Genomic DNA, 27,138 nt, shown 5'->3' on the forward strand with positions numbered 1-27,138 from the left:
TTTAGGACGGTTGTAGTGTCCAGGAATCATTCGATCCCCTTTTGCGACCCTCTGACAAGCAAAGTCAATGGGGAAAACATTCACTTAACAACGGTGTTACTAATTTAAGAACTGTGGTGATTCACTTAACAAATGTGGTGAGAAAAATTGTAAAATGGGGCAAAACTTCCTTAACAAATTTCTCACTTAGCAACATAAATGTTGGGCTCAATTATGATCATAAGTTGAGGACAACCTGGAGAGTGTAAATGTTTACTACAGCATTTATTTATTTTTATTAGATTGAGCGTATTGCAAAATGATGAGGAACCACTGAGAACTGAGTCCTGTCTCCCAAAGAGGATAAAAATTATTTTAGTTAGATTACAGAGACTATTCTACAAGTTATTCTAACTTATTTTAGTTAGATATAATTAAGCCTTCTATTTAACCAAAAAAGTCTATTGTAACAAATCAGGCAAGCTATAATGTTTTTAAGAATTATATTAAGAGTTCAAACCTCAGGTGTTGTTCAAGTTGATGTGCTGATGTGCAGACGAATAATCCATAAACTCATTCTATATTAACTTAAATTCTGTATTCTACTGAATTATTTTTGATAATGATGCATAGTCCCAGAGTTTAGTCTGTCATTCTTCTAAAGCACCGGTGTCAAATTTGCAACCTCACACCATCACGTGTTGTATCATGACTTTTCCCCCCTTCGCTAAACCGGGGGTGGGGGTGGCCAGAGTGTGACGTATCCAGCCCATGGGTCATGAATTTGACACCCCTGTTCTAAAGAAAAGATGATATATGGACTATGCTGCTTATCTGAAGATATTGAAATGTGTGAAGTGAATGCCTTGAACGATTTCATCTTTGTTTTATTAAGATCTAAGTCTTGCAGACTATATTAAGATATATCACCTTTCCACCGGTCAGGTTTTTAGGCTCCATTCACTATAAAAATAAATTAATGGAAAAGACATATAAACTTAACAAATGAATAAATAAGTCTGTATGTGGCCTATGGCAGAACAAGGCCATTTGAATTGCCTAATCTATTTTATGGCACAATTCTATGGCACAAACTCATGATGCTGCAATTTATGCCTGGTCTTGGATGGTAATGTCACGGGCAGTCCAAGACCTTGTTACTGAATGACTCATAAGGCAGATTTTTCTGGCTGCTGATGTAGCTGCATCACTAAATATGCCAAAGGTTTTCTAGTGTTACCTGTTCCCTACAGCACAGGATGCTCAATTAAGAGCTCTGGTCAAGGATAGCTCTAAAACACTCTCATTATATCCTGAAAGATGACATCTTTGTTTGATGTAATTATTTTCAGAGGTACAAAAATATAATAGTGATGGTTGGGCAGTCAGGATTCCTGTGTCATGTGCAGGATTATGATAAGAGCATGGTGTGTCGAGATTATGGTTCCCTCCAGTTTCTGGGGGTGAGGGGAACAAGGACTCCACATATGAAGGGAGAGTGCCTTCTCCAGAATACCAGCCATCCTGTGGCTGATGAAGGAAAAAAGTGGAATTTTGAGCATTACAGTAAGGTGCAAGGAGAGGATGATCCACATGGCACAATTGCTCTGCTAGGGAGGTTACCTAGCCCACAGTGCACATATTTCATGTCTCAATCTTTTAAATATTAAAACTTTGCAATATTTTTAAATCATGTGTGCTAAGAGTGGACACTCTTTTCTTCTCTACAATTGTACTCACTTTCATTAAGTAAGCTTGGCACAGAAAATCATTTGTTTTAGATCCTAGATAATGATAATATACAAAATTTATGGGCTGAGTGATTCCCAGCAGCTCTTGGGGACTATTAGGATCCATTCCTGTGCTTTTCTCATCCTCCTCTCACCCAGGTTCCCTGTTTTCCTTGTCTCTGCCCACATAGTTCCAAAAGACCAGCTCAGCCTTCACATGCTCCATATGGATTATCTCCACCCTTCCAGTCATATCCTTTGCAGTGAATATTCCCTTCCCATTCTTGAGGCTTTGCAGAGCCACACCCTCAGCACCTTCAGCATCCAATGAATTACAAGAGGGCTTTGGCTAACAACCAATCAGCATGGCCAGAGATGAAGTGTCAAAAAAACAAACCAACATAAGCATGCTGAATAAAAAAACAGTTCTCCAGAAATAAACAGGGCGAAGAGGAAACTTCCACTTACCACCTGCATCCAAGAACCAGCCAAGAAGAAAGAAGCAGGCTGAGGAATACAAGCTACGGCAATGGAAACAGGTACCAAAGAAGCCTAGAGGCTAGAAGCAAATACCATATTTTCCTCCTAAGGCTGATATGGCAAGCTTACAGAAGTTTTGAATTTTCTTTCTCTTTCTGCACAAGCAGCTTGGCCAGTGGCAACATAGTGGCATTTTAGCTTCAAATATCTGGAGGACATCAGGTTATATAGGCAACCTATTGCCTATAGGAAACCTATCTGATATAGGGCAACCTATTGCCAGCTCAGCTATGGATCCAGGGAGTTAAGGGAGCATTAATTGGATTCTCTTCTAAGATTTTACAGTTCAGATCTCAGAGAAGAAGCCGTGATGGTTCATATGTTGCTGAGCTAGTTTTTCAGGGAAACCTCAGCTGGCATAGCAAACTGTGAGGGATGTTGGCAGATGGTGGTCAACAAATCTATGATTCTGGAGCATAGATCATTCTCTGTCTTGTGATAAGCAGTTTAGATAGAAAGGGACTAGATATAATCTAGTCAGAGCTTTTTTAATGCATGCTGTAGAAAACAGTCAGAGAGAGACTCATTGGTGAGATCACTTGGGTTCTGGTATTGGATTTGAAAGACACAGGTCCCTGTCATGGGAATTTGCTGCTATTCCTTTAGTCTTACTATATCTCAATGTCAGGTTTCTATTCACAAAATGGAAATAAGGGCAGGGGTGGGTTTCAAACATTTAGCAAAGGATTCTTTGCCTGGTTGTTGGGTGGGCATGGCCATAGTGGGCGTGGCCTAGTTGGCCTCCTGCACCACGGGGGGGCATTTTTGCCTTCCCCAAGCTCTGCAGGCTTTCCTCGAGCCTCTGAGAAGGTGAAAATGGCCTCCCCAGACTCCGGAGGCTCTCTGGAAGCTGGAAACAGGCCCATTTCCAGTCTTTCTGAACTTCCTGGAGGCCTGTTTTTCATCTTCCGCAAGCCTCTGCTCACACCCTGCACTTACCTGGATCCAAAATGGGCCGTGTGGGGACTCCTGGGAGGGGCAGGGTGGATGGGGCCGGCCAGGAGTGGGATTTGGGCAGGGGTGGGATTCTACCAGTTAGCACCTCTTCGCTAGAACCGGTTGTTAGAAGAAATTACTGGCCTAACCCTGTAAGGAAGGCAGGAAGGAAGCATTCTGGTGTTGCTTACAGAAACTGCCTCTCCGTTAACCCTTATTACATTCTTGGCAGGACTAGACTTCCTGTCTCAGGAACCTCTCTGAAGTTTTTTCCCCTCCTTTGCTGGTACTTTGCTCGTGTGGAGTGACCATTCAAAGTTACAATGGCACTGAAAAAAGTGACTTATGACCATTTTTCACACTTACGACTGTTGCAGCATCCCCACAGTCATGAGAGGCCAGGGGAGGAGATGCGTGCCTTGATGTGAGTGAAGTTGAGTTGGCCACGCCCAGCCAATAACATGATCACCAAGCCACGTCGACCAGTCACATGACCACTAAGCCACACCTACCAGCTAAGCCACGCCCACAGAACCGGTTGTTAAAAAATTTGAATTCCCACCCCTCGATTTGGGGATTCTCCGAACTGCATAGAACCTTAGCTAGAGGCTCTCCCAAACCCCTGTGAACCCCCAGCGCCCACCTCTGCATAAGGGATGTGTTATAAAGTAATTGTAAAAACGAATACTGCATGGATTCTGATGCTAGATTCGAAAAGCATGGGTCCCTCTATTGGGAACTTGTTGCTGTGCCTTCCGTCTTACTATGGTATATCTCAATTTCAGGTTACTATCTATAAAATGGAAATAATGGACATGTGATAGAATAATTATAAAAATGAATGTTGTACAAAATACTTTGGACTACATATTTAAGAATAAATTATGATATCTGACAATTGCTATTTCCTGGGATAATGTGTAGAGGAAACATACTGAGTCAAAAAGGAACTTTCTTTAAGTAATTTAATTTTAATAAATCACTGTAATTTATTTGTAATTTAATAACAAAAATAGAGAGCAAAACATAAAATGATAGCGATGATGATACATACATAGTCAAAGAGAGAAAACAAAAATGTAACAGAAATGTAAAAGAAATATAACAAAGAACAATATGACTTTTTTTTCTCATTGTCACTGAACAGTTACAATTCTATATATACTTGCTTAATGCCAATTTTAAATACACATTTCTAATACATTTACACAACTATCTTAGGCTACTTTATTCTGTAAAACGAGTTCCATATTTCATTATATTTATCTATACAAAGTCTCTCGTCAATGTGCTCATAAGCATCAAGGGCAATCAGCTCTTCAAGCCATTGAATAAATAGAGCCAGATCCGTATCTTACTAATTCTGAAATATCAGACATTCTGCCGTAGAAAGGGCACAGAGAATCCTTTTAAGTAGTCCAATTATCAAATTCATCTACTGGGTGTTTAATTCAAACAAATATTGTCCTCTGAAAAGGCTTTTATTGCATAATTGTATTTATATTGTTCATCACTTTCTCCCAAAAATGTTTACACTTCAAATTAGGACACTGTAGAAACCTGTTTTAAAGAAGTATTATCCTTATTACATCTCCAACAAAATGCTGTTTTTGACTGTCATTTTATGTAAAAATGTAATGGAGCCAATTTTGAATATTACTTTTTGTTGTATAAACTGTAATTTGAGATCCATTGACACCCTTGCTATAGAAATTAACACACTATCCCATTCTTTAGACAACATAAGAACTGCTAATTCTTTATTTCACTCATTTCTTAACATCTGCATATCAAATTTATACAACTTTTAATGAGATAACAAATATACCTAAAAACTAATCATAGGTGTTTTAATTTTAAAAGATTTAACAAGTGTTCTAGTATCTTAGGTGTCTTAAAAATGCTACTAATCTAAATAGTCTTGTTAACAAATTTTTTAATTGTAAATATTGTCATTGAGTTATATCTGGCGATTGATATTTATCTGTTAACACAAAGCATGTTAAACATTTATCTTCATCATCTATCAGTTGGTCCAAAGTCAATATCCCTGCTTTCATTCAATTTTCCTATATCACTGCCTTTCTCTCAATTTTTGAAGTTAAGTTTTAATATACTTAGATCCCAAAATAGTACTGCATATGTATATTCCAAAATTGTTCAAATCAGAAAATTAACACAATTTTTAAAGCTGCCAATATTTAATACTTGACCTAGGTTAGCATGGTGATTTTATACAACATATGACAAAAAGAAAAAAGAGTGATATGAAGGCATTTATTTTCAGCAGCTTTTCCATATTTGTCTGATATAGGCAACCTGCGAATATCCAGATATAATTGCCTTATTACGTTGCTTAAAACCTATAACCATTAACCATTTTAGCTAATGCTGATGAGAGTTGTCAATAAATCAATATTAGAGGGCCATGGATTGGTAATTCTCCTGACTTTGCTGTAATGATATCTTCTTCCTGTCCATCTAGTGGTTCAGAGTGGAAGAGCACTTAGCCAGATCCTGCAGTACCATAAATCTGACAGGTCATGCAAAATGTCTAAAAACGAATGGAAACTATGGTGAAAATAACTGGATACCGGTCTCACTGATGTTTCATCCCCGCCATTTTCCCTTCTGACAATATTACTTCTGATCTTGAATTAGCCCAGGAGAAATTTTCTAAGAGAATGTATTCATCAGAGAAGTTGTTTATACAACTCATGGTTGTATGGATACTTTACACAATTTGCTATTTAAAACCTTAGTTGGTTTTATTTGTGTATAGAGTCATCAACCCTTCAATAATTTCCAAACATGTAGATGTTACAATTCCCAGAATTCTGTAACAGTATTTTTGCTTACCATTCTGGTAATCGCAGTCCAGTGTAACTGGACTGGAAGCCACAGTTGTGAAAGACTGCGCTACACAAACAACACAATGATATATTTAATTTCAGACTGCACACTGAGAGAGACAGAGACAGAGACAAATGATAGAGGATTCCATATAAATCATTCAATGTTAAAAGTGCAAATTTAAAAGCAAAGTAAAAATAATATTGTTCTAACCCATATTTTATGGGTGGTAAATGTATAGGCAATTTATTAAATCATTAAAAATGTGATACTCTCTACACATTAAAATGATATTATGAATTCTACCATCTCATTTCACTTCTTACTTGGTTGGTTCCCTTTGGATTCAAGAATACTCGTGATAGTTTAAAATATTTGCCGTTTTTATTAACTGGCAGGGAATGGCCTGAAATGTATCACAGCTTGTGACCAGATCCCCAAATCCTGTTCTCTTCAATATAGAATACAACAGATGTGAATCCATGGGCCTAGGACTAATAAATTAAAATCTTCCTGAAACTGAGTTAGTAATTAGTATACATATAGAAGTAGTGAACATTAGTAATTAGTAATACACAGAAAATGTGTAGACATTAATAGCCACAAGAGAGCACATCTGATTATTTTCTTCTCTTCTTTCTAGCTGGAGAAACAGTGCAAAGTGTATTTCAAGGACGCTGGGGCAAAGCTCCGAATAGATCCAGGTACCCTGAAGACCAGCAACGTGCTACCTTCACTGAACACAAACTTCATGAAATTCCTCTTGAAGGCGAATGCTCTGTGAGTTCAGGGAGGCAGACTTTCAGATATCAGTGCAAGCTCACGGAAGACAGAATGCAGTGCAGCAGCTCAGGACAGAAGGGATCCGGGCCATTTCAAGGCCAGAGAGGTGCTTCTTTGGCTCAACACAGATTCCATGACATTCCCTTCAGAGATTGCACCGTGAGTTCAGGGCAGCAGAGTACCAGAAACCAGTGCGATAGCACAGAAAGTTCCAGTCAACAAGGTGGCATGCAGAGTGGCAGCCATATGAAGCAACCACAAAACCAGGACCCCCAAGATGCTTTCAATCAAGGTGGCTCTTCAGAGCAAGGTAGCAGCAGACAACAATACAGACAATCTCAGGGAAACCCAAGAGGGAACACACAGAGTTGCTTCTCAGGGAGCTCCAATGCAAAGGGCAACGAACCACAGGACATTTCCAGCAAGTCCCAATGCTCGGATAGGTAAGAAACTGGTTCAGAGGAAAACAGGTTAGGTGAGATCCTTCCAAATTACTAGACTGTCTTTTCTGTTGAGCTCAGTTTGTGTGATATTCTATTGGTAAAACAGAAGAATGAGAGTCTGGTAAGTACAGGTAGTCCTCGACTTATGTCTACATTTGAGCCCAACATTTCTGTTGCCCTGTGAAACATTTTTAAGTGAGTTTTGCCTCATTTAACAACTTTTCTTGCCACCATTGTTAAGTGAATCAATGCACTTGGTAAATTAGTAACACGGTTGTTAAGTGAATCTGGCTTCCCTCTTGACTTTGCTTGTCAGAAGGTTGCAGAAGGTGAGGACATGACCAGGACACTGCAACCGTCATAAATATGAGTCAGTTGCTAAGAATCTGAATTTTGATCACAAGACCTTGGGGATGCTACAATGGTTGTAAGTGTGAAAAACAGTCGCAAGTCACTCTTTTCACTGCTGTTGTAACTTCAAATGGTCACTAAATGAACTGTTGTAAGTGGAGGACTACCTATGAAAGTATGTCATATACGCAGGGGTGGGATTCAACCAGTGTTACTATCGGTTCGGTGATTACATTTTGTGTGCACGTGCATGTTTTGCGTGCACATGCGTGCTTTGCGCACACGCGTGCCAGATTCACGCTGCACACGCATGTAATAAACCTTAAGCTGTGCTGCCCAGACAGCTGAAAATCGCTGTGCATAAGTGCGCAGCATTTGAAAAGCCACCTTTTTCCTGCTTTTTCAATTTCAGTTGTGCCATGCAAAGCAGCTGAGGTTGAAAAAGCAGAAAATAAAGGACAGGTAAGAGCCCAGGTGGGCGGGTGGTCCAAACAGCAGCAGACACAGAACCAGTTTAGTGTCTGCTGCTCTTCAGAGCTATCAGTTCTATAGAGCCAGGCAGAACCGGTAGCATCGCATCCCTGCATATACAGAGATGAATCAGGAGCATGTTCACCTAGGTCTAGGGGTTTACTGAGACTATAGTGAGAAGGTTCACACATGCTAACTGTTGCTTAAAACCCTTGTTGCATCAAAACTGAAAAATCACATTTATGGACTTACATGATGTACAAAACCAGAGAGAGAACGCTCTTGTGTTCACAAGAGGATAGCAAAGATGAAGAAAAAACACTTTTAATACATTACAGAAGGATGCTAGATTTTGTATGTAGGATAATATAATTTCTGTTCTCCATATCAAAGCAGGTATGTACTTTAATAACAAGTACTAATAATTATAGGCAACGTTCAATAGGTCCTGTCTTGATTCTTTCCAACGTTGCTTATCTGTTCTTGGAAACATTGTCCATCCTCAATCTCTGCCTATTGTGTAGAACTTTTGTCAGGCAAATACAAATAATCAGAACAGCTGAGAGAATGAATGAAAAGTTATAAAAAAGCATTTTGAATTTTAAAAAGTCATTATAATTGCTGTCTATATGAACTATTCCTCTGCATGAATTACTTCCCCTGTTACAAAGCAACTGACTTTGTTCCCAAGCTTGGAAAATACAGGCGGACACCTGGGACTCTAGCAGGTGTTGGGCATGGGGCTTGTGGTTGGTCCAGGAAGTTTCTGCAAACATCTTGGCAACTTGTCACTACTCACCTGGATGACTTCAAAGGTATTTTGTATCACTTTGTAGCCAACATGAACAAACCAATAGGATTCAACAGCCAAGGTTCACAATAGGAACTCTTGTGGAAGTCATTGTTGTGGAGTAGCAGTTGAGCTGCCTCAGCCGGATTTGTGTCTGTTGGTTTCTATGTACTTAAATCTGCTGGTCCTTGGCCAAAATACTCTGCTGCTTTCCTGCCACTCTTGTTTCTTTAACAGACAAGCAGCTGTATTCAGGTGTTTAGCATTCAGACTGAGAAATCACAGTGTAAGAATATGAAGTTTTCCAGGTAAGATCCTATGGAGAACTTAAATTGGTTTATAGGTAAGCGATGGACTTATTATGGCAGATCCAGTTTTCATTCAAAAAGGGATTTTATTTATTTACTTATTTAGATGACTTCACCCAGCTTAAACAACTCTGGCATCAGCAACTATAAAACATAAGCATGAAACAATGTAACCGTCAAATAAAAACAAAAACCTTCCACCTTACACTTTGGATGCTTTCCGGCCAGTTCCAATTACCCGAATTCCATTCTGTCTATTCTATTCTGTCCTATCCCATTGTCTGGCTAAAACAAGAAGATCTGGATGGCCTTCTAAAAAACTAAAAGGGTGGGGACCTGTTGAATCAATGGGGGTGGGGAGGATATTCCATAAGGTAGAGACCGCGATGCGAAAGAAGCACCTCCAATGTCTCTCTAGATCAGGGGTGTCAAACTCATGACAACACATTGTCGTCATGTGATGTATTGCAATTTTCCCCCTCCTTTTGCTAAACCGGGGGTAGGCATGGCCAGCGCGTGATGTATTTGCCTGTGGGCCCCATGTTTGACACCCCTGAACTAGATGAAAAATATCTCCGAGAAGGGACTTGGATCATTCCTGTCCTTTCTGATGTAATAAGATAGGCAGATCCTCTCAGGAAGGCTGATCCTGCAAATAATCATGTCCTATGCCACCTAGGGCTTTAAAGTTGATAACCAGCACATTGAATTGCACCCAGAAGGAAACTGGAAGCCAGCGCAGCTTGTGCAATACAGACATAATGTGGGCGTACCTAGGAACACCCAATACTGTGCATGCCACTGTGTTCTGGATCAGTTGTTAATTTCAAGCTCAGCATCTCTTGGTAATTAAAAAAGAAAATCATGCAGATTTGGAATTGGATGAATGGAGAATCTTATTCAATTATAATATATATTAGCATGCCCCATCAGCCCTGCCCAAAAAATTAAAACACTGACATCTTGTTAAAATAGAGAGAGAAACCAACCTCTTGTTAAAATGGTAGAAACTAAATTAAAATCTGCATCAAGCATCCTTTTCTTATCCCATCCTGTTTGTCCTATTTCGTTCAGCACATTTCATCTCCAGGCAAATTATTCAGTGTTCATGGCAATGGTGATCAGGATCTGGGAGCCCAAGCTCACTCTGAACACCTGAAAAATGGCAACCTGAGATAAATTATTTGAGGTAACATCAAAGAATGTAAGGACTGAAGGAGATTATGGGGAACATCTAGTTTCGATCCCAACAATCTAAATGCTAGGGTCAGAATCTATTGCTACATGAAAGAAAAAAACTTTGATTATCTGGATATCACCAAGTGAGTTTTTAAAAAAACTATGAGAAAAGTATAGCTATTCTTGCTTGTGGCCCAAGATAATGACATTCTTTAGAAAAAGAATGACACAAGTGTAGGACAAAAGGAAAAATATCATTTTGAGTCTTGTCTGAAGTAGAAGTCTTTGTCTTAAGTATTGGGAAGCTCAAAAAGTCATGGCAGAAATTCCCAGACTCCATTAGTAAAGTAAAGAAAGACAACACGGAATCAGGATTAACATAAATGATAAAAAGAATGGGACTGTTCCATAACTCTTTTGATTCTATGAGTGTTCGTTTTCTCCTAGTGTAAACCCCTATGCTGGTCTAGTGGATTGCTTACGTGCTACCTGGATGTCGGGAAAGACGCGTCCAAAGGAATTTCGGGTCACACAACTAGAAGCCCTGTGCCACTTTCTGGAGGAAAGACAGGCCGATATCCAGCATGCCCTGTGTGAGGACCTACACAAGGTGAGTGGGCTATCCATTTAGAGCACCTGACAGCTGAATGGGGACTTGCAGATGAAGGGCTTGCTTGCCAGTTAATAAACATGACACGGCTATTCTATTTTTCTTTGTTAGATTTTCCCTGAAAAAAATATGAAAAAGAAGCAATGTTTTCTGTATGTGCCATGAGAGCTGAATTTAGCTGGCTCTCAGGCTATGGAAAATCATTATGTAAACACAGTTGAGCAGTCAACAAATGATTAAGAGTACAGCCAAGTACTTTATCTCAGAAAAGTGGGATGAAAAAGTTTAAACTTATCAAGATTTCTTTGCATAGTCAGTCATCTAACTATATATAGTTTATATTTGTAGCTGAGTTTGTCTGCGAGTCTCCCGCCTGATTAAGATTTACGAACCTAGAGTACTAAGCTTAGTGTCATATCCTGGTGTAAAACCCAAACATTCCAAGAATCAATTGAGATGATGGCATGATAAAACTTTACCATGAATGAGAGACAAGTTTGCTCATTGAAGAACTGCTACATCGTTCACTTCTGAACTCAATATGGACATCACTGATGCACCTCATTTTGTCTTTCTCCTCCCCAGCCCTGCTTTGAAACTGAGTTCACGGAGATTTTGTTGGTCAGAAATGAACTGGCCAACGCTCTTAACAACTTAAGCTGCTGGATGAAGGATGAAAAAGTGAACAAGAACCTAGTAAGGAGAGAAGCTGGGTGGTGGGAGAACAAATGAAGAGGAAAGTTTCTAGGTTGGATGGGGATGAAAGTCAAAAGGATATATTATCTCATCAAACTGAAGGTGGGCTTTCTATCTGAACAATTGTTCTGGTTTATCTGTAGATGACACAGCTGGATTGTGCCTTCATTCAGAAGGATCCATATGGTGTGGTGCTGATCATTGGAGCCTTTAACTTCCCTATCCAGCTTACTTTGTTGCCCCTTGTGGGAGCCATTGCAGCTGGTGAGTGAGAAGCTATTTCCTAATTCATTTTAGACATTAGATCAGGGGTCCCCAAACTTGGCAACTTTAAGACTTGTGGACTTCATGCTGGCTAGAGAATTCTGGGAGTTGAAGTCCACAAGTCTTAAAGTTGCCATGTTTGGAGATTTCTGCATTAGATCCCCTGAATATTCTTTCAGGAGATCCAAGTATTGGTGGGTATTTATCTGTTGCAACCTTGGTAAAGTGTTCTCTCCTCATTCTAGGGAATTGTGTGATTCTGAAGCCCTCAGAGGTGAGCAGCTGCACTGAAAGGCTCCTTGCAGAAGCGTTGCCTTGTTATCTGGATTCGGTGAGTTCCTCAATTGCCAGTTTTGCCTTGTTAAAAAATCAAAATGAAGCTGAGGGTTTTTTGATTTGTCCTTTCTTCTGCCTTTGTCTTAATTAATCATGAGAAGGCAATTTCTTGGGCCTATTGAGGAAAAACTGGATCTGAACTAACCTCCAATTTTTAATCTGCTTTTGGAACCTGGGTGAGTTTATTTCTGCCCCAGTTCCTTCCCAAAAATATGCATATTCCTTTAGAGTAGACTGTGGTGGTGATGACCTTCTGAGGATTACAACTGAAGCATCAAAGTGCACTATGCTTTTTCTAGCCTTTTGTTTTCAATGAAAATGAAGAATGCTGTCCACTTTCTCTCAGCCAGCCACAGGAAAAGGGTGATGTACAGTTAACAGCTGGATATGCAGTGTCAGTTTATTTGGGATGTAGGTTATGTGCTTTCTGTTTTTCTTAAAACCCAAGTGCAGTGTAAGGGACTAAGTATACTTTAACAAAGTTACTTTAACGAAAGACTGTTTTGGGTAGATACAGGAAGAATGAATTTAGGAGATTATTATGAAGGCAGGACAATTCCATTCCCAAGGTTAGATAGGAAAAAAAATTATAGATCCCTATTACCATATTCTAACTAAATAAAAAAATATTCATCTCTTTTAACATTAAAACATTTTAAGGAACATCTTAATTTCCTTTCAATTTAATGTATCAGCTCATTGTTCCAAATTGCGCACAAGAGGCTTTTTGTCCTGCTGTGTTTCAGGGACAGAAAACTCCACCTGTGTGATGTGGAGGCTAGTTTGATTGGATGTGAACTTCCTTTTCTATTTTATAGCAAACCTTCGCTGTGGTGACAGCTGGTCCTGAAGAAACAGGAAAATTACTGGAAAATAAGTTTGATTATATCTTCTATACAGGTGATTTTCCTTTCTTGAATATTTTTTCAAGTTATTCTTTTCAGTAGTACTTTTTACAAAAAAATATTATTAATGACTATTCAAATATCTGTGGTAAGTCAATGTTCAACTATTGAAACTTTTAAGGTTCTGTTTATCTAAGATCATTATTTATGACCCCTCTGCAGTAGAATTTATCTCTTACAATACCTCTAGACCAAATTGTGTACAGTCCTGCAATTTGCCATATGTCTTAGTTAAGTAGCTTTACCATGTTTATTGCAATATAGCTGAATCAGTGGCAAGTTAGACACAGGGCAGTGATGGCAAGCTTTGTGGGGCTGACGTATCAAGAATTCAGAAAATGCCTAACTTAAACACTTCCTGCATGTCACACACACATACCTCCCCCAAACATCAGAGAAACATTATCTCCCAGACCACCATGAATAGCAGTCCTTGATGGCAGTGCCAAGGCTGGACCTGAAGCAGAGGCTAGGGCCTTGACTTCAGTCTAGGCGCCACTGCTGCCACTCAAAAAGGCCGCCTCACACTGTTTCCCAAGACCTGTGAAACTTGGGGAGCAGCAAGATTGCCCTTGTGGCTAAGCGGTCTCTGGGATCTGCCATGAGCTGCTTATCTTCAGCTGATGTTCTCTTTCTGATAGGCTCCTGCAGCATACCTGAGCTACTCCAGGTTGCAGAAAGCCTTTGTTCTTGAAGCAGCTTCAGAAAATGCTATGCCTCTGAAGACTCCAAAATTCACACTAAAGCAGGCCCCGTTCTCACACAATCTTTGGAGGCTCTGGAGGTGCATGAGAGCATCATGGCCTTTCCTTGGGATGCCTGGAGGCTGTGCAAGAGTGCATCCCCTTCTCACATGGCCTCCGCGGCCCCTGAAAATTGCTTCAGAATGGGGCACGCTTTCAAGAATTGTTGTCAGGTGTTGGTGAAAACTGGCCTGTCACCCAAAACATTGTGACTTGTCGCTTATGACATGCATCATAGTTCCCCATCAATAGCCCAGGAAAACTGTTGTATGTGGTGTTTGTAACTTTGGCTGTCAGCAGCTTCCAGATTGTAGATCTTACTCACTAGTGAAAAGATAAGTTGTCACACTGTAAGGAAAAAAAAACCCTCCTATGCTTAATGCAAAATTTCAGTCTTTTGGAAATAATGAAAATTCTCTAGCTTTTCCTCTCACAAGAAAGATACCCAGATTTGCATTTCCTCTTTCATTCCCAGAACTGCTCAGGGTAATAATAAGAACTGCCCATTTAACAGGAATTTGGCAGCAGAGTTTGATGTGGGATTTTAATGGACTGTCTCGATACATTTTCCATCTAAATTGACAATTTAAAATAACTTGGATGAAGAGATAGATAAAATAATTATCAAATTTGCCTATGGAATTTGTGGATGGAATATTTATTCTAGCAGACACAAGCCAATAAGTTAGGGAAATGAACTAAAAATAAGGGGAAAATTGAATTTTTTAGTCAGATAACAAAATTCCTAACAAACAAAACAAAAAAATGCACCAGATTGGAAACAGTCCTTGGAACAGAATGCTGATTACAAATGTATGAGTCAGCAGTGTAATATGACTGTAAAAATTATTTACAATTTTAGTTTGCATCAATCAAATTACTAAAATAGTATTCAACTTTATTCTGCGTTGGTCAGACAATTCCTTGAGCATCAAGTCCACTTCTGGATACTATTGTTCAAGATTTTAGATAACCTGGAATAGGTTCAGAGAATCCTGATCAGGGGATTGGGAAAAGAAAGGCATAGACCTGAACGGGGAATTTTTAGTCCTAAAGAAAGAAAAGATATGGTGTTGAGGGGGAAAATGATACTTTTCAAGCACTTGAAAAGATGCCAAGTAGAAAACAAAGACTTCTTAGTCATCCTAGAAGTTAGGACATGAAATAATAGTTTTAATAATAAACATGGAGAGCTGGACACCACCTGTTGTCTTAGTTGGTTGGACTAAATGGATTATTTAGCCTGTCTTTATGATTTTATGAAATTAAGTGTGTCTCTAAATCGATGGATTTTTCTCAGCTGAAAAGCTGCCATGGCTATTAGATCTGATGATGTGATTATAACATAAGATGACAAACAATCTGCTTTTGACAAAAATAAGTAAAACCAACATTTATTTATTTTTTATTATTTACAACATTGTTTTTTACTTCCCTTGTTTTTAACAATCATAAAACCTTTAAAAGAAAATCAAAACCAGAAACAGATTTGCAATGTTGAAAACAAATACCTAGATGGTAACTGTAATTTGATCTAGAAGATAACCCCAGTAATTTTATAAATTTACATAATTATTCTGTGTACTTTTTTCAATTCTTCCTAATGCTGTACTGCATTATTTTTTTTAACCCAGAAATGATTGGAACGTTTGTAGGTTTCAAGTTTATGCAATACAAATTCTTGCACAGTTAATATATTAAACACTGGTTAATCATTGATTTGCCAACTATTCAGAACGTTATCATTATAGATCACAGGCTGCCATGTTTTGACCATTTTTAAAATATATTTTCCAAATTCTTACTAAATCAGAAAATAATTTTTACATTACATAAAACTGCTTACGCAGAGTTGTCTTGCTGATTATTATTAACATTTCATGGAGTTTTTAAAACATTCAACATGGAGTATTGCTGATCTATATGGAAGAGTATTAGAGAAAAAACAGGTAGTTTTTGAAGACAGAATTGAGCCCCCAAGAGCTGGATGGGAGTTGTGCTATGAGTCTGTTTTGACCCAAATTTTCCCATTTCTTTATAGGGAGTGTCCGTGTAGGAAAGATCATCATGACCGCTGCAGCAAAACATGTAACACCATTGACTCTAGAGCTGGGGGGGAAAAGTCCCTGTTATGTGGATAAGTGCTGCAATTTCCAGAATGCAGCCAACCGAATTGTATGGGGAAAATTCCTCAATGCTGGACAGACATGCATCGCACCAGATTATGTGATCTGTACAGTTGAAACACAGGAGAGGTTGATGCCTTGCTTGCGCCAAGCTATCTGTGAATTCTTTGGAAATGAACCCAAACAGTCAGCTGATTTTGGCCGCATGGTCAATGACAGGCATTTCCAGCGTGCCCGAGCTTTGCTGGAATGTGGCCGGGTGGCCATTGGTGGAGAGATCGATGAGCGTGAGCGTTATATTGGTGAGTACACAACTTAGGACTGGAGGAAAGGGAAAGATTTGGAGCTTGGGAAAGACAGGAAGACATTTCTTGAACAGTATCTAGTAAGCTTTTAGAGAAATCTATGTGTTCACTAGGAGTTGAAAATGACTTATGGTACATAATCAATCATTGTTTTTAACCAATTGGTCGTATCCAACTCTTGGTGACTTTATAGGCAAGTGGTCTCCATGTGACCTTGTCAAGCACCATTTAATTCAATTGTTGTATCTTCAACTTTGCATCCGATTTGTTGTTATCAATCCAGCATATTTAGTTTTCCCCTTCCTCTTTGTCCACTAACCATTCCTAGCATCACTGTCTTCTCCAATGAATTTGCGTGCATAACACGGCCAAAAGTAAATCAGATGATAGTCTTATGATTTTAGCTTCCAGGCATGTGTTTGCTTTTATACAATTTAATCAATCTATTAATCCATCTTATTAAGAATGCATGGTTAGTAGTTTTGATTTAGATCAACCTCCCAAGTTGATGCTTACCAAATGTGTTGGACTATCATTGGCCACATAGGCTTGGCATTTTGAAAGTTGAAGTCCAAGAAAGCTACTTTTAACAAACTAACAAACACTGAAAAATGAGATTATTAAAGTCCAAACAAACACAATACTACAGAGAAAGAAAAAAAAGCCTCCCAATAAAACCAGTATGTTTGCATAAAGAGTTCTCTGACAAACTAAGGGATGAAAAGGACAAGTATAAAAAATGGAAAGATGAACAGCAAGGAGAAAGTGGAACTACTTAATTCCTTCTTTGTAATGTCTTCGTGGAAAGGGAAAAAATAGCACTGTGCAAGACAAAACAGGAAAGCAGGTCAAAATAGGCAAAATAATTAGTAAAAGAACACCTCTCTTCTTTAGCTGAGTTCAAATCACTAGGACCGAATGGTTCACAGGATTCCAAAAGAGTCACCATACTATAAAAAAAGATGTTGAGATTTTAGAAAGAGTACAGAGAAGGGCAACCAGGATGATTAGGGGACTGGAGACTAAAAGATATGAAGAACGGTTATAGGAACTGGGCATGACTAGTCTAGTCTACTAAAGAGAACGACTAGGGGAGACATGATAGCGGTCTTCCAATATTTGAGGGGCTGCCACAGAGAGGAAGGGGTCAAGCTATTTTTTAAAGAGCTTGTAGGCCAGACAAGGAATAATGGATGGAAACTGAACAAGGAGAGATTTAACCTGGAAATAAGGAGAAACTTTCTGACAGTGAGAACAATCAACCAATGGAACAGAAGTTGCCCTCGGAAGTTGTGGGAGCGTCATCAGTTGAGACTTTCAAGAAGAGATTGGACTGCCATTTGCCAGAAACGGTGTAGGGTCTCCCGCTTGGGCGGGGGGTTGGACTAGATGACCTACAAGGTCCCTTCCAACTCTGATTATTGGTTAAATCTATTAGAGCTGGTAGATGTGATCTCAGAATTACTGAACAAAATCTTTCAGAGCTCCTGGAATATTGGGGAAGTACCAGAGGACTGGAAAAGAGTTGATATGGTTCAAAAAAGGGGGTAAGTGGGAAATGGAACAATCAGCTTGACAACATTACATGGGAAAATCCTAGAAAAGATAATCAAGCAGAACATTTGTGAGCACCAAGAAATGAACAAAGCAGTTGAGAGAAGCCAACATGGGTTTGTTAAAAACAGATTGTGCCAAATAAACCTTATTGCCTTCTTTGATAAAGTGACTAAATTAGCGGATCAAGGAAATGCTGTGGATATAGTATGCTTAGACTTCAGGAAGGCATTTGGCAAAGTAGATCATAGCCTATTTCATGGTAAGATAGAACAACTTGGGACAGATAGAACCAGATTGATTTGCAATTGGCTGATCACCACATTCAGCTTGTAACAATGTCTAAATGGGCAGCACATAAATTTAATAAATAATAAATAAATGGAGAGAAACATGCTCAGGTTCCGTCTTGGGCCTATTGCTCAACATCTTTATTAATGATCTAGAAGATAAAGTGGATAGAAGGGGAGTTCATTTGGAAGATTCAGAAGTCTCTTGAAAGAATAGAGCAATCCAGTAAGATGGAGTTCAGTAGTGAGAAAAGCAAGGTCCTGTACCTAGGCAGGAAAATGGACAAGAAGCAATGGGGGGAAGCTTGTTAAAGAGAGATTTAAAGGATGTATTTCCTGACTGTAAGAACAATTAACCAGTGGAACAGCTTGCCTCCTGGAGTTGTAGATGCTTCAGCCCTGGAAGTTTTCAAGAAAAGATAGGACATCCATTTGTCCAGGATGGTATAAGGAGTCCTCACCTTGGGCAAGCGGTTGAACTAGACGACCTTCAAGGTCCCTTCCAGCCTCATTATTCTGTATCCTGTACAGATGCAGATAGATAAACTCCAAAAAACATCCATAACAAAGTACTTTTATTGGTTCATCAGGTATCCTCATAACTCACATTTGTGATGAAGTTCTTCTTTAATGACCAATCTTTTGCATATCTGTCTTGTAAGTAAAAAGATGGTTATTTCCTATCCTTTTTCTCCCATCTTGTAACGATAGAAGAAAAACAGTTACCACGAGTCCATGAGTTCAGCCAAGAGTGAGGAAAACTCCCCCAACCCATCGAGGGTCAATTTAGTGACCAATTAGGATTACAGATGTGGTCATGTGACATGGACTACATTTCCCAGGATACCTATATTTACCATAATGCATTCCCTTAAGGGAACAGCTCACAATTGCTACCTAACTATCCAATTCCCATACACTGGCTGGACAGCACACTCATGATTGTATGATTTTGCAAGTCTCAGACTGGGAAAGTCTGTTTATCATAAAGCAAGAAGACAAATATGTTTTCCTGGGTTTGCATACTGGAAGTAAAGACCTGGGGAAAGCTAAAACCCTCCAAATAAAATTATAGTATATAAATAGAACAAGTCTTGATGTGATCTTTTGTCCATTACAGCTCCAACAGTGTTGGCAGATGTGAAGGAATGGGAGCCAATCATGCAGGAGGAAGTTCTTGCGCCCATCCTGCCAATATTCACTGTGAATGATATGGAGGAGGCCATACACTTCATCAATTGCAGAGATCGCCCACTAGCTGTGTATGCCTTTTCCTGTGATAACAAGGTATATTGTTTAAGCTACAGCATACTATATCTGGGAGAATCTGGATTATTTCCCATAACCCCATCCATGATGGTCAAAAGAAAGGAGAAGTGCGCTATTTTCAAAATATGTTTGGTGGTAAGCTATGATGGTAGCAGTCTTTGTTCACTGGTAATATAGATTGGAGGGTCTAGAACAATTTGCTGCAGCCAACTCACTGCTGCCATTTCATCATTGCTATCTTGCCACAGCCAACTCTTTAGAGCCATCTTGCTATGGCCAACTTGCACAGCCAACTTGCCATGGGATAATCCATGTGGGATAACTCAATGTGATTAATGTTATCCACCATTGTTTCTTCTACTTTATTTCCATTGACACTTTTTGTCAGTGGAATGTCAAAGGAACAGTGGCAGATAATATTGTGTTGAGTTATTCTATTACATGGATTGTCCCGTGGTGAATTGTCCTACAGCCGGTTGGCTGTGGTGAGTTGCCCCATGCGAGTTGGCAGCGGTGAGATAGCAGTAGCAAGATGGATGCACTAGGATGACTGCAGAGTTGGCCACAATGAGATGCTGCAACGAGTTGGCCGCAAAGTGTTGTCCTGTTCCATAGTTTGGATAATAGAGGGAAAGCCCAATTCTACTCTTGATTTACCAATAAGCCGATGTTAAAAATAATATTGGCTCACCCACACATTCATAATGCAAAGAAAACTACATTACAGTACTGTTTTACAACTATGTTGTCAAAGCATAGCCTCCCTCACATTACAGTCCACTGCTGAGGAGTTTTCTCTAAGTTGTTCTGGTATGGATAGTAATGTTTTGTACCACAATAATGTTCTATGTAGATATTCTGGGGCACATGGAACCCTCTGGAGGTTGGAAGTCTCCTGGATTCCAAATGGCCCAGATGTCCCTTTCCTGTGTAACTGCTGACTTCTGTGTCTTGATGTAGATCAAATGTGGGTTTTCTAGATCAATATTCCCATTGGCAACAAAAAATCAAGACTTTGTACAATGTACATGGCAACCTCTTCCCTGCACTGTATTTACTTTCACTAAGGCACTTCTCTTCTTTGAAATTGTGTGATGTTTTAAAAAGTTTGATACATAAAATTATTGAGAGGTCACTTTTCTTCTAACCAGAACTTTTCTAAATATGCTATGTGATTCCCAACTCCCAGAAGAAGAGACGTGGCTAAATTAAAATACAACCACGTAACTACACTGAAAATCCAGTCTCAAGGACAACAAAATTAAGCAAATAATAAAATGAGAGTTTGAACTATGACTTCATCCCACATGTTCAGGGGAGTAACTAGAGGTTACACTGTGTGAGGGCAGCTATATTTCTGGGCTTGTTTTTGAGGTACTGTACAGGTTATAGATTGTGGAAAGACATTTTATATGTCCTCCTCCCATTTCAAATGTCCTCTCCCAGAATCCTGCTAGGTTTATACATTCTGTCATTCCTTCTAGGATTGCAGCGGTTTGTTAATTACTTGTGTCCTTACTATTTTCCAAGGAGTTTCACTCCATCCTTGGTCTGGGAAAGAGAGAGGCTCCCACAACATGTATTGTCCTTTAGGCAAATAAATAGCAGGGGGAAATGAAATAATTTCTGTAATATGCCATCCTGTCCTTGTAGCATAAAGTTTTGTGATTAATTACTTCAGCTATTTTGCAAGGGATAATCAATCTTTATTTTTTAAAAAGGTAGGATATATAGCATCCAATTTACAAAATGCACACCATGCTCTTGACAGACCACAAGATTGTGGTTGTCTTTTGTAATTAGTAAGCTTGGAGGAAGACAGTTTTCAAGTTCTGTATCAGGTCTCAAAAATTAGCAATTATACAGAATTCCATACCTTTCCAGAGAAATGGAAACAAGAAAGAATAAATTTTCTAATACACAGAAAAAGAAGTTAAAAATTAGCACAATCTATAACCATAGCAGTCACCTATTCCTAATAAGCTGGATCCTGAAGCAAAGTCCTCTGTTTCTCTGTTTCTCTGTCCTTGAGCCTCCTGCAACTTCTTGAAGTTTCAGCTATTAGTAATTCAGCTATTCAGTAATTTCAGCTATTTATCAGAGGTGGTGTGGAAATGGCATCCTCCACCACCACCCCCAATTCAGGCACTGACATTTCTTGTTCTTGTTAACCCGGAATTCTGCCTTTGCATTTTAAAAATACAACTTTTCCCTTTATCTGGGAAGAGAACTTGAGACAAACTGCTGAGTGTACAAGTACTGCTCGACTTACAGCAGTTTTAAGTGGGTTTTGCCATATTTTATCACCTACTTGCCATAGTTGTTAAGCAAATCACTGCAGTTGTTACGTGAATCATGCATTCATTAAACAAATCTGGCTTTGCCCATGGCTTGTTGGAAGCCAGCTGGGAAGTTTACAAGTAGTGATCACCTGACCTTGGGACACTGCAAATGTCATAAATAGCAATAGGAATAGCATTTAGACTTACATACCACTTCACAGTGCTTCACAGCCCTCTCTTAGCGATTTACAAAGTCAGCATATTGGCCCCAACAATCGGGGTCCTCATTTTACCCACTTCAGAAGGATGGAAAACTGATGGTGGGAATCAAACTCCAGGCAGTGAGCTGAATTAGCCTGCAATACTGCATTCTAACCACTGCGCCACCACAACGCTTGCATGCCACCTGCCTGAATTCTGATACATAACCATGGGGGTGAAAACCAGTCATGTCACTTATTTTTAATGTGATTGTAACTTTGAATGGTCACTAAATGAAAAGTTGTAATCGAGGACTACCTGTATGCAGTAAAGTTCTTGCTTGGGAGAGGGCATTGATTAAATTAACCAAACTTGTCATTTTTATATCCATTCATTGCTCTTGGCTCTGTATGGAAGTACATGGGAGTAGAAAACTGGGTGTGTGAGTCCAAAAGGGGTCATTTGTATTTTCAGTCTCTCAACTACTTTTTTCAGATTCATAGAGAATCTTTATTTCTGCCTTCCAATTGCTAATTGACTACATCTACAATATTAGCCATTTTGTGAGTGTATCTGTGGCACATATTCAATATTCCAAATGTTTGTAGTGGCCCAAAGGTTAAAGACCCTTGTTTGTATCGTGACCCTTATTATTATAGAGCTGGGACCTGATGAAACTCATGTTTGTAAAATTAAGGATGGGACTCCTAAAAATCTTCTATTCTTTCTCTCTTTATAGGTTGTGAATGAGGTACTCGATCGCACTAGCAGTGGTGGTTTTTGCGGTAATGATACCTTGTTGCACGTATCATTGATTACCCTACCATTTGGCGGCATTGGTATGATTAGTTTTCTATGTTATCTTATCTCTATCTTACCTCTATCCTTACCCTTCCCTCTCAACAGACAAGTTCTCCCTCTTGCTCAGAGGTGGTATTCAGCAGGTTCTGACCAGTTCTGGAGAACCGGTAGCAGAAATTTTGAGTAGTTCAGAGAACTAGAAAATCCCACCTCTGACTGGAGATTTTACAATATCCTTCCCCTGCCACGCCCACCAAGCCACACCCACAGAACCGGTAGTAAAAACATTTTAATCTCACCACTGCTCTTGATGATGCTTTTCATCAGACTGAAGACAAAACAAATTAAAAGTTAATTTTAAACCATTTGCTTGTAAAAACAAATTGCTCAAATAGTAAATTCCCCTCTGTGCTATAAGCCAGGTGGTTGTCTATATAGTAGTAAAACTTGATTCATGTAACCTTTAACTGGGAAAAACAATGCACCAACCATAGAACACACTTTTTGAGGTACCTCAAATGGTTTAACTTACAGAATGCATCCATAATCTGGAACTCAGGACTCCAGTGAAATTGAAATTTGGCAAATTAAATAAAATTACTTTATGACATACAATTATTATAAAACAGGTTAGGACATGATACAAGATGTCATAAAACACCTTTAGTTCTGTTGCTTGATTGTGCTATACAGTTTAACATGGGCTATTTTCAAGTCAGATACTTCTCTGAATGTATCCCAGCTTTTTTCACTAAAGGCAGTTTATTAGAAACTCTGCCAACTGTTGAAAACATTGAGTTATCCGGTAAGGAAACATCACTAAAAGGATGACCTGACAGATTATCTGATCTATAAATAAAACAAGAGAGCAGGAAATCTGGTCTACATTATACTGGAAAGCAGGTGTAAGTGGGGGGGGGAGGCTCGTTATTTTAACTTTGTAAGTAAAGTTAACAAGATCAAAATATAAACATCTCTGGTTCAATAGAGTCACACATTACACTAAATGCAGCTTAACATGATGTATAAATCAACATTTGATATAACTAAAAAAAAACAATTCCATTTTATTGAGCATTAAGGCCATCGTAGTTTACCAATCATGAAACAAAACAGCCAGTAAGTTATTACCGAACCAAGTTTTGCTTGTCTATGTGGGATTCTCTTCTTTAGTTTCTTTTTTAAGAGTAGTTGTTCAATATCCATTGAATGTAAAACCTTTTGTAATAAGTATTAGGAGAAGAGGTTTTAAGGCAGCTATTATCTAGCTTGAACAAGAATAAGTACAAGGGCTGCTCAAGTTGTGTTGTCAGCTAAAATATGAGTGTGCAAGATTTGATCTGATTTTTTTTAAAACTATTGCAGGATGCAGTGGATTTGGCAAGTACCATGGCAAATTTACTTTCGACACATTTACTCACTTCCGTGGCTGTCTCTTGCGCTACATAGGCCTGGAAACAATCAACAAAATGCGCTACCCACCATACAACGATAATAATTTGAGAATGGCAGTTGCCTCTATGGAGGTCAGGCGTAGTATGTGCACTTTGTTGTAAGGCATTAAAGCACATCATCTGTGTTCTTAAGGAACATCTACCAACAATTTTTCTGTAGAGTTGAGAGATTTTTTTCCTTCATCAGCTGGTCCTAGAATTTTGCCTCATCACTTTCAAAGATCCTTGAAAAACACTCTCTGTTCTGACAAACCTTACTTTTGCCATCTTTGCTTCTTACATTTTTTTCTTTATCCTATACCACCTTCAGTAAATTCAACATTTAGTAGTGGTTAGAAAACTTAGGAATCCGTTCTGACACAAACCTTGTTCCAAGGAAACAAACACAAAACAGAAGTAACAGCAAAACCTTTTAATGATTCTTTATGAATTCTGTTCCTTCATGGCTAAAAGGCTGTTTCAAACTAATTGTCTCTGATAAGAACGAGCCTCGCCAAGGTTATGCAAGGCTGCCAAGAACAGTAGAAAAAGTTACCAAGAAATATTTCAAACACAAAGAGTCTCCAAACACAAACTAAGATAGTCCGAACGTCCACAAGGCTTGAGTGCAAAAACTTATTTGCTTCCTGCAAAGAACTCTGGTTTCTCAGCTGGCTTTTATCTCTTAAGGGAGGGGCCATTACCTTGCAGCCTTACTCCTGAGTTGCCCACGCTGCTGCAGCTGCTCTTTTTTTGAGCAGCCCTGTGTGCATGTGCTCTGGGCACAGGCTCCTCGGGGACCTCTTCATCACTGCTGCCAGCCTCCACAATCTTCAAAGGCAGCATTCCATCCCTGCATCACACGCAGGGCCCTCATCTGAGTCTTCACTTTCTGAGACCTCAGCCGTCCGCACCTGTTGCCGGCAAACCACAACAGGAACCTTCAATTCTCTTTGCACCATTGCTGGATATACAACATGTTCTCAATTCCAGCAAGGACTATATAATTAACATTTACGTATAAAATCTCATCTTGCCTTTAACACAAAGTTAATTCAGCTTAAAAACTCGAGAAGTATCATATACTTTGTTAAAAATTGACAAGTATAGCTCCTCTTTACAGTGTTCTGATTTATATACTTGTACATTAAGGGTAGCAGTATGGATGGTCTTTGTAAAATGATCAACTATTTCCGATGGATATTTAAATACTGGATTAATTAAACAACTTTTAAAAATTTGAAGCTGATCTAATACATATTATTACACATAAACATATTCTGTTGACAATGCATTTTCTATATTGTGATGCTCTAAAGCTCAGACATGCCACCTTTAATTATATTTCTTTCAATATCCTTGCCTGCAAGGATGTTAAAATCCAGATGTCAGATGATACCTTCCACTGAACCAAGTATTGTAGCTTTCCTTTATAGAGCCTGGGATCTAGGATTCACTTTACCTTGTAATGGGTTTCCTCTTCCATCAGTATGGGGTCTGGGCCCACTCGAGCTGCCTGCCTTAGCTCAGAACCTACCATCAGCTTCAGTAGGCTACTATGGAAAATTGGGTGTACCTTTCCCAGAAGTCGGGGAAATTTCAATTCTACTGTGACCGGGTTAAAGAGTCTCACAATGGGGAATGGCTGTAAAAACTTGGGGCCTAGTTTTTTGCACAACAGTTTTAGCTTTACATATTTGGTAGAGAGGTAAACATTCTCTCCAACATGGAACAGCTGACATCAGATTCTTTATGCCATTAGTGATTTCTATATTGCCTAGCCCAATCATAATAATTTAAAATACACTATATATGTCCTATCAATTTCAGAGATTTATTTCCATGTAATTTTGCTGAAGATTGCAATCTTATTGAGATTTCCTGCAGGTTTGCATTTTCAAGCAAATGTTTTCCTTCTGTAATAAAGATCATGAGTCAAACCATGCAGATAGTTGACTAATTATTTAATAGTGCTATCAATTGACATAGTGAATTACCTAATATAATAAAATTAATAATAACATTAATAACCTAATAAAATTAGCCAAAAATTTATTCCTATAACAGGAGTTTTTGATTAAAATATAGATACCAAGAAACAAAGAAAACAAAGTTTAAAGAACAAATACTCAAGTGAACGTGTAAGCAATTTGCTACAATAAAGAGCATCTTGGTATTTTAAAGTAGTAAGTAAATCACAATCAGATAGACTTGTGTTTCTTCAATTAGATACAAGGAGTTTTCAGGGAGTAACAAAATGTTCTATAACAATGTTTTTTCTGTTTAGTCCTGGACGGTCCTTGCTCAGCATTTTGCAGGCCAAAACGGAGCTCTGTTTTGGCCTGCAAAGTGCCGTATGAGGCCTGCGCAGACCAAAACGGAGCTGCTGTGGGGCACCTGGGGCTGACAGGCTGGACAGGAGACAGCTTACTGGATCTTTGCATGATAAGTGACTCAGCGGAGCAGGTTGTGGGGGAAAGCAATTGGGAGCATAAGGTATTTCAGTGGGTCAGGGAGGCCTGGGGTGAACTTAAGTAGGTGGCCAATTCCATCACTAGCCTCCGCCCCCCCATGGCCTTCCTCACCCTGAAATACCTCACATGCACTTAATGAACCGTGCGTTCGATTAGTGAACGTGTGGACGAAAGGAAGGGGTAATCCCATTCAAGGTATGAGATTCACTCCCAATAATCCTTGGGTTACGAGTGGAATGGACAGGCTCCCTTCCATTCATAACTCGAGCACTAGAACATAGAATTGAAAAAAGAGTTAAAGGGTTCAATAAATGAATGGCACAACACAGGAGAACAAACTCATCAGGACAAGATTCATCAGTGCCTCTGCCTCTGAAAGACAAAAGTCACTCTTTTGAAGACAGCAAAGTCCACATTCTGGACAGAGAGGGACACTAGTTTGAAAGAGGGCCAAGGAGGCCATCTATGTTAAAATCGAGCAACCCT

At 39.1% G+C, this 27,138-nt stretch overlaps 1 protein-coding gene across 1 annotated transcript; it reads left to right on the top strand.

Annotated features, from left to right (window-relative positions):
- Positions 1–6,687: 6,687 nt before the first annotated feature.
- LOC113441135 (aldehyde dehydrogenase family 3 member B1-like) lies at positions 6,688–26,121 on the top strand. The gene is made up of 10 exons (XM_026707958.2): positions 6,688–7,264; positions 10,811–10,973; positions 11,559–11,669; positions 11,813–11,933; positions 12,179–12,264; positions 13,088–13,169; positions 15,959–16,345; positions 19,313–19,479; positions 22,684–22,783; positions 24,111–26,121. The coding sequence occupies exons 1-10, from the start codon at positions 6,873–6,875 to the stop codon at positions 24,299–24,301; spliced, it is 1,800 nt and encodes a 599-aa protein (XP_026563743.2). The 5' UTR covers positions 6,688–6,872; the 3' UTR covers positions 24,302–26,121.
- The last annotated feature ends 1,017 nt before the right edge of the window (positions 26,122–27,138 follow it).

Source organism: Pseudonaja textilis, chromosome 1 (genome assembly GCF_049901715.1).
Source record: "Pseudonaja textilis isolate UNSWEBS1 chromosome 1, rPseTex1.2, whole genome shotgun sequence".
Classification (NCBI taxonomy): Eukaryota; Metazoa; Chordata; class Lepidosauria; order Squamata; family Elapidae; genus Pseudonaja; species Pseudonaja textilis.

Coding starts and splice junctions, on each gene's coding strand:
- LOC113441135 (XM_026707958.2), top strand. CDS start 6,873: ATGCAGTGCAGCAGCTCAGGACAGAAGGGATCCGGGCCATTTCAAGGC. Junction 16,346..19,312: donor TGAGCGTGAGCGTTATATTG/GTGAGTACACAA, acceptor TGTCCATTACAG/CTCCAACAGTGTTGGCAGAT. Junction 22,784..24,110: donor CCTACCATTTGGCGGCATTG/GTATGATTAGTT, acceptor AAACTATTGCAG/GATGCAGTGGATTTGGCAAG.